Below are 8523 nucleotides of genomic sequence, written 5' to 3'. Positions count from 1 at the left end.
TTAGAATTACAAATACAAGGATCATATTTATAGGAAAACCAAATGGTTAACCTAGGGTTTCAGTAATGGGTCGGGCCGGCTCACAAGCCTCCACAAAGCCCAACAGTTTTTGTCTTCAATCCAAACCGATCTTTTTGGGCCCAAAACGGTGCCTGGTAAGTTAACAACCCGAATAATGGCCCATGAGGTCTCCTTCACCTAACTCCTAAGGGAACATCTGCCGACTCTCAATAGTTACGTTATGTTTAGATGAAACTCATACTCTGAATAGTTTAGATAAGAAACGTGGATAGTTTAGTTATATTTTTTATACTTATCTTTTTTTAATCAGCTATAAGTTTGTTACACAATGTAAATAGTGTATCAATCATATTTTGAAAATAATGATGTATATTTCGATCAAATGTATTTAGTAATCAATGTATGCAACGCGGAGTCTTAAGTAGAATATAACTTTGACGTCATAATTATAGTGCTTTTACATCATTACTTAAAATTATGGTGAAAGTTGTGTTTTTACAGAGATGGGGAGAATATGCATGGGGGAGACAATGATAGTTTGTTGAGTTGAGTATGATATAAGCGTTACGTTGATGTTGACACTTCCTTGCAACTCACTGCACACGCCAAACCACATGCAAACTCATATATTTATATTCCATAACTGGACTCCCAAGGACCTTACCTACATATTCTTTTGTGTCTTTATTTCCTTTTTGGGCTCTTCTTTTTATCTTTATTACTCATTTGATAGGAACTATAATAAGAATTCACCTTTCTTTTATTTTTTGCGCTAGGGTGTGTAACGAGTGAGGTTTACACATTGAGCATCTACACCATGATTCAGTAGGTTGAGAGTTTGAGTCACGCTGAAGAATAAATGAGAATACTATTGATCCTTTGATGTGGTGGGGAAAAAAAAGTTTGTGTGGGAGATGTAATTGATGAATCATTAGAATTTGGAAAGAGAAGAGATAACTTAGTTACTATATATGTCTTGTATAGGAGAGGGATATTTTACCTGTTACAATGTCGTCCCTACCAAAACTTTGCCCTTTCTTTCCTTGAGGTAAACTCTTGCAAGGTGTTACGACTTTTTCAGTTCCTTATTTTGACTCACCACGTGATATGTATATATATATATATATTTAAAATTTTGATATTTGAAAACTATGAAAAATATTAGTATAAGTTGCAATCTTTCTCGTATTAATAGAATGAAAACATACATTTTATTCTCGAGAGTAGTTATAGGTCTAAAAGCTCGCTTCTTAAGTAGCTGGAAAATCACCGTTAGAATGTTACAATCACGTAGGCAAGGAAATATATAGTTCATTGAAAAAGAAAAAAACAAAGAGCTTGATGTATACATATGATTAAAAAAAAGTATATACATATGAGATATGACATACCACTGACCAAATTAAATCCTTACTTCAAGATTCAGAAAGTACTCCAAAAGCAATATAAATATTAGAGCCAAATCAACCAAAAAAATAAAATAAAATTAGAAGGAACAAACTGACTGCACATCTTCTCCATCCTCTTGCTACCAACAGCCAGTTGGTACAAAACAAATTACACACGCTATACGACTCATATATATAATTCCAAGTATACTACATACTAAACGACTCATTTTTTTTTGATTTTGACGAAAAAAATGAGAGGTTTGATTGTTGTGGCTGGCTTCTTCTTAATTGCTCTCATTCCTCATACAGGTGTTTTGCTTAATATCCACAACTCATTTTCCTTTCTGCTTTTTTTCCTCTTCAAACATAACATTTGTTACATTATTGATGCAGTTGCATTTGATCCGTTGGATCCCAATGGGAATATCACCATCAAATGGGATGTTATGTCTTGGACACCAGATGGCTATGTCGTAAGCGACTTAATTTATATATACTGATAGTGTAAATTATTGGATTTTAACACGCATGTGTTATTACATGTTCTACTTTATCAACATTCTAATTCCATATAATATGATCATACTTGTAGGCTACTGTAACGATGAACAATTTCCAAATGTACCGGCATATCATGACCCCTGGTTGGACCCTAGGATGGACATGGGCTAAGAAAGAAGTGATTTGGTCTATGGTGGGTGCACAAACCACTGAACAAGGGGACTGCTCTAAATTCAAAGGCAACATTCCTCATTGCTGCAAAAAGAACCCCACAGTAGTAGATTTGCTCCCTGGAACTCCTTATAACCAGCAATTTACCAATTGCTGCAAAGGTGGTGTCTTGGCTTCTTGGGGCCAAGATCCTCAATCTTCTGTCTCTGCATTTCAAGTTAGCGTCGGACAAGCTGGTACCACCAACAAGACCGTTAAACTTCCTAAGAACTTCACTTTGCTTGGTCCTGGACCTGGATACACTTGTGGCCCTGCTAAGATTGTTCCACCTACCAAATTTTTCACACCTGATCTTCGACGCAAAACACAGGCCTTAAGTAAGTCATGTTCATCAAGTTAATTTCACGTATGATCATTGAACTTTATCCACTAATAACTAATCCTTTGGCAGTGACATGGAATGTGACATGCACATACTCCCAATTTCTAGCACGAAAACACCCGAGTTGTTGTGTCTCCATGTCAAGTTTCTACAATGAAACCATCACTTCTTGTCCTTCTTGTGCTTGTGGTTGTGAGAACAGAAACAAATGTATCAAGTAAGTCTCTAGCTTTTTACAGACATAAATTTCCAGAGCACAAAGATTTGATTTACTTAACTTCTTATGACAAATGTGCAGGAGCGACTCCAAACTATTGAGTGTGGTTGGGGTAAACACTCCAAGAAAAGACAATGCACCGTTAATACAGTGTACGCACCATATGTGCCCAATTCGAGTGCATTGGCATGTGAAACTCAACTACAAGGACTATTGGCGAGTCAAGCTTACTGTAACCAACTTCAATTACAGGATCAATTACACACAATGGACTCTTGTTGTTCAGCATCCAAATCTTAACAATGTTACACAAGTTTTTAGCTTTGATTACAAGCCTCTCGTTCCCTATCAATCCGTCAGTAAGTCCCTAATCTCTATTAAGTATAGCCCATTCGCTATCTCTAAACAAGATCATCATGATAAGGGCAAACATATTGATCATGTGCCAATCTGAAATTCATATGCAGATGACACTGGAATGTTCTATGGTATGAAGTTCTACAATGACTTACTGATGGAAGCAGGGCCATCTGGGACTGTCCAATCAGAAGTGCTCCTCCAGAAGGACAAGGAAACATTCTCCTTCAAGCAAGGATGGGCATTTCCTCGGAAAGTCTACTTCAATGGCGACGAATGCATGCTGCCACCACCAGACACTTATCCATACTTACCCAACTTTGCCCATCATAGTCCTGTTGCCTTCACAACATTGTCATTTTCCCTGTTTTTCCTTTCTATTCTACTCTTTTGATCTCTAGTTTTGTCAGTCCTTGAAAATTTTGAAGCTAAGCAACCACAAGCTCCGTAGTATGTTGAAATCACAGATATTGAATTCTTTGAAAGGACGAACCCGGTATGTGCATAGGAATATCACACTGAATTCCGCAGAGTCATTATACGCATTGATAAATGAAAACTTCATTCTTGTCGTCAAATGCTTACAGAGTGATGTACTTTGCTAACTCAAGGAAGACAGTTTACAGATTACAGAATATAGCATTCACACAATAATTTTTACTAATTGATTACTGGAAAAGAAAATGTACCTCAGCTGAGATATACAGCAAAATTGCACCACGATAGATCAAACAAAATGCAACTCCTGCTGCAAAGTATCTTTTTCACAATGTAGAAAGTCATTACAAGACATTAGTGGAGAAAACAAGATTATCAAAGCATCTAATATAAGCAGTACATGTGTTTGTGAATTGGTCTTGTACTTTCATACACAGCCTAGAAACACTATGAACTTGACAAACCTACAAAATACAAAAAAACATGTGACACAACTGCTAAAGGGACTATGGTAGCAGCCCTTTTAGCATGAAATTAGTATATGCACACCACAAGTCAGAACGCCTGGCCATTGCTCAGCCATACCAACTCACACACCAATCTTGGCAATAACACGGGTGTCAACCCAGAGATAACAAACTAAAACAGATATACATTGAACTATACACAGATGATAATTTTTTAAATGTATGTAAGGACAACTGCCATTGAAGACATCAATGTCACCACTAATGTAATCAGGGACACCTCCCATCGTGAACCGGCATTTGGCAAGTATGGATATGCATCAGGAGGAGGCATCACACAGTTGTCTCCGTTGAAATAAATTCTGTGAGGAAAAGCCCAACCCTTCTCAAAAGTGAAAGTTGATGCATCCTTCCGGAATAGTAGCTCTGACTGGACATTTCCTGAAGGACCTGCTTGCATGAGCAGATCATTGTAGAATTTCACACCCCATAGCATAGCAGTGTCATCTGTAATAACATCCATACGGTTAGTATTAGTTGTATCATTTTCGATCTCTCAGCTGATCCTATAGGTATATCTACAACCAAAAGTAATGACAATTGTAGGGAGAATAAAAAAAGGAAAGCAGATCTCGTTTTAGGATATTCTAAAATTTATGTTCCAATCTTAGGTGCCTCAAAAGTCAGAATAGCTCTTAGGAAACCTTTTTCATACACAAGGAGATAGCAGAATAAGCATGAGATACTTCCAACTTTGCTTACCATAAGTGAAATAAGCTATAGCGAGAATATTATTAGAAGGACCGAAAAATGCTAATATATCTAATTCATAAATGAATCAATGACAGCTAAATGTCAGAGCATTTACAATAGGAATGAGGACTTACTGATTGATCCATACGGAGTCAGTGACTTGTAATTAAAGCTGAATAATGTAGTGAGGTTGTCAAAGTTTGGATGTTGGACAACTAAGTTCCATTGTGTATAATTCATCCGGTAATTGAAGTTTGTTATAGTGATCTTCACTCTCCAATATTCCTTGTAATTGAGTTTCACATGCCAATGTATCCTAATTGGGCACATATGCTTCGTGCATTGTACCAATGGAACATAATTTTTCTTCCCATGGTCTGATACAACTGAAGCTAGGTGTGGCGTTTCTGGACTGCAATGAAGCTTGAGAAGAAAGAATTAAGAAAAAGACTTCAATAGTAACAATGCTAAGAATCGGTGAAAAGAAATTCTGCGTCATACTCTACACAACTCCCGCGCTGAGTGCCATTACTCTGACAGCCACAAGTGCACGTCGGACAGGGCACAATCGTGTCGTTGTAGAAGGATGAGAGGGACACACAACATGTAGGAGTCTTTTGAGCTAGGAACTGTGAGTAAGTGCATGTGACATTCCAAGTCACTGTCAAGGACAACATGAAAGGTTAGAACCCAATCTTCTATCGGTTGCAACTGTGTGTATCTTGATGAGCTTGATTAAAGTTTTCAAAGATTGGCACACAAGTTGCCAATCGAAAGAATGGAATCTGAAGATACTTGAGCCAAGTAACTTACTCATAGCCTGTGTCACTCTTCTCCCATCTGCGGAGACAAACTTAGTCGGTTTCACAATTTTAGCAGGTCCACAAGTATAACCAGGACCTGGAGCCTTTAATGTGAAGTTCTTAGGTACTCGCACTGTTTTATTGGTTGTTCCAGCAGCACCAACACTAACTTGAAACGAGCTAACAGCGGTTGCCGGATCTTGTCCCCATGAGTTGATCACTCCTCCCTTGCAACAATTTGCAATCTGTTGGTTGTAAGGAGTTCCAGGCAGCATGTCAACAACTGTTGGATCTTTTTTACAGCAATGTGGAATATTTCCTTTATATTTTGAACAATCTCCCTGTTCTGTTGTTTGACCTCCCACCATGGTCCATATGACTTCCTTCTTTGCCCATGTCCAGCCCAAACTCCAGCCCGGTGCTTGAATATGCCTATATTGTTGAAAATTGTACATTGTCACCACAGCCTGTTAACTTCCAAACGGTTAATGATCAGAAGCTTCCACTTTGAGAAATGCTTATCAGAAGAAGAAAATAAAGAGAAGGGAGTCAAAAGGGACTGCCAAGCTTAAATGACTAAAACTCTATGTCATGTATGTCAAAGCTATCGAGATGAATAAACTGCATCCAAATTAGCCTCTGCTCTATTGCGTGGAGGTCATCTAAGGGAGGTCTAAATTATCAATAGATGATCAAGATTATTGTTACTCACCACATATCCATCAGGTGTCCAGCTGATCACATCCCATTTTATAGTAATGTTTCCATTTGGATCAAGTGGATCAAAGGCATCTGGTACAAAAAGTAAAAATGTATTAGTTAAAAACCACCTACATTTTACTATGCACAGTAATCTCTTGATTACACAATAGCGATGCGGAAGTGAAGACATGTTTCAGATATAATGTTTAATATTGGTCCACAAAATAGACCAAACAATGAGTATGTTTCTAAAAGGAAAGTATTTTCAGAGAAGATTTTTCTTCATAAACTCTTCTATTAAGTCAAATTTTAGTAGTACATGCACAATTTAAACATAGAAATCTTAACCTTCATCCAAAATGCAACTTGTTATATAACTGGTGCTTTCTAAAATTCTGCAATCTCACAATATGAATAACTACAAAGAGAAGAAAATTATTATTTCAGATTGCTTAACAATTCTACAGTAATATCTAAGTTCATATTCAACCGAGAAACGATTAAACTACAGAACCACTGATTTAAGCATGGGAGTCAATTATAGTGAATTTTGTTCAATCCTATGCTTTGTAGAATGCAAAGAAGAGTCAGATTATATATTTCACGACATCATTTTAATCGTAAAACTTGACTGTGATACCACAGAGGCTATAACAAAAACTGTTAACCCAACATTTTAGTTCTTTATAGTGAAATTATCACCACAATTGAAATTGCTTCAATTCATGCAGTACATTCATTTTGTGCTCGAAATGACTATTAAAAATCTAATCTTGAAGCTCATTTTTTCCAAGAATAGACCAAATCAACACCCAATATCCTGTTGCCTAACAGGATTTTGCTTTACTAGGAACAGAATACTGAAATTTTCTTGACACTTGATATATATGTCCAATCATAGCGACAAAGATATAATCCTTACCATCAAAATCAAATTTTTGATTCTTAAATCATAGATAAACATACTAATCTCTCAGAAAATAGCTAACAATAGCAATTTTTGTCTTTAACAATAGAATCTAATATTAGTTGAGTAAGAACTGAGAATCAACTCTAAGAGAAAACCAACCTAAACAAGATTACTAACCTGTTGAGCTGAAGCTGAAGCAAGAAATTAAGAATAGTAAAAGTATGGTGGAAGCAAAAAATCTGAACAAGCTCATTTTGTGTTGTATATAGCAGCTGTTTATTTTCTTGAACCTTTATTATTTTTTTTTCTTCTGGTTTTCTGTGTGCTACGTACTGAATGGGGGATGAAAAAGAACAAAGAGTCAGGTGACAAGTGGAAGAAGCTATACAACTCTGAGGCCAAGCTTGTACATTCCAATAAACTTCACTTTATTCAAATCCTCCTAAATAGTGGTGGTCACTAGTCACCCACTAGCCACTACAATTAAAATAAAATTCATATTACTTTTCCCAATATTTATTATTTTCTCCGTCACAATTTACTTGACACGTCTTTAAATTTAAAATTTTAATAGATTTTTCATATATCTTATAATTATTCTAAATTGTCAATTACTATAAAAAAAGTTTATTTTGAAATAAATATATGATCAATCTTAAATTATTTAACGCTTTAAGAAAATGAATATGTCACCTAAATTACGACGGTATTAAATTGGGTGTTGGATATGATTTGCTTGGGATATAGGCTACATAGTGTAAGGCGAATAAGTGGACTAAAATTAATTAGGGTATACATACCAAATAAATAAAAAGCATTGTATTGTACTTATTTGCCATTTTAAGGTAAGAGAAAACAAAGATGTCCAAAAGCAAATTCCAGAATCTGGAGTCCCCTCCATTCTTATAATCAGAAAATAGACAAATCTTGGTTACATTAAGGGGTCGCTTGGTAAAAATGAATAATGTAGGGATTAATAATGCAGGAATTAGCAATGCAGGGATTATTTTTATCAAGTGTTTGGTTCATTGTTTCTTATCTAATTTTGTGTGTGGTTTAAAAGTTTTTTTAAAAAAACTTTCCAATTATACCCTAGAGTTATTATGAGATTTTGTATTTCATGTAATTGAGTCAAAGTAGATAATTAACGGAGAATATTATTTTTTTATAACATTTTAACTAGTTAGGAGAATAAAATTTTTATTGTCGTGTTCACTATTTTCTCACTTAAATTATTTGAGAGTATATAATTGTCATCTTAATAAATTAGAGTTAATAACTCAAAAGGTCACACAACTATAATGATTATAGAGAAAATTTATTAAACTTTGTTTTGTATCAATAAATTTTAAAAACTCTTTATCATAAAATAAAACAAGAATATAAAATAAATATAGAAAAATAAATTAA

General features: G+C 35.3%; 2 protein-coding genes across 3 annotated transcripts; one reads left to right on the top strand and one right to left on the bottom strand.

Moving 5' to 3' along the window:
- Positions 1–1491: 1491 nt before the first annotated feature.
- LOC107011632 (COBRA-like protein 4) lies at positions 1492–3675 on the top strand. The gene is made up of 6 exons (XM_015211217.2): positions 1492–1721; positions 1806–1885; positions 2005–2461; positions 2536–2683; positions 2765–3042; positions 3151–3675. Exons 1-6 carry the CDS (start codon positions 1664–1666, stop codon positions 3432–3434), a joined length of 1305 nt encoding a protein of 434 aa, XP_015066703.1. The 5' UTR covers positions 1492–1663; the 3' UTR covers positions 3435–3675.
- Positions 3676–3765: 90 nt separating this feature from the next.
- LOC107011631 (protein COBRA-like) lies at positions 3766–7535 on the bottom strand. Of its 2 annotated transcripts, none has more exons than XM_015211216.2 (6): positions 7291–7535; positions 6214–6293; positions 5512–5968; positions 5200–5359; positions 4833–5110; positions 3766–4452 (listed from the first exon to the last, which is right to left on the bottom strand). In XM_015211216.2, the coding sequence occupies exons 1-6, from the start codon at positions 7364–7366 to the stop codon at positions 4160–4162; spliced, it is 1344 nt and encodes a 447-aa protein (XP_015066702.1). In that variant the 5' UTR covers positions 7367–7535; the 3' UTR covers positions 3766–4159. The 2 variants fall into 2 exon arrangements, with proteins under 2 accessions (XP_015066702.1, XP_027770581.1); XM_027914780.1 differs by lacking the exon at positions 7291–7535 and adding an exon at positions 6552–6616.
- Positions 7536–8523: the final 988 nt, after the last annotated feature.

Source organism: Solanum pennellii, chromosome 2 (genome assembly GCF_001406875.1).
Source record: "Solanum pennellii chromosome 2, SPENNV200".
Lineage (NCBI taxonomy): Eukaryota > Viridiplantae > Streptophyta > Magnoliopsida > Solanales > Solanaceae > Solanum > Solanum pennellii.
The sequence above is the reverse complement of the archived record's forward strand: the minus strand, read 5'-3'. Positions and strand labels throughout refer to the sequence as shown.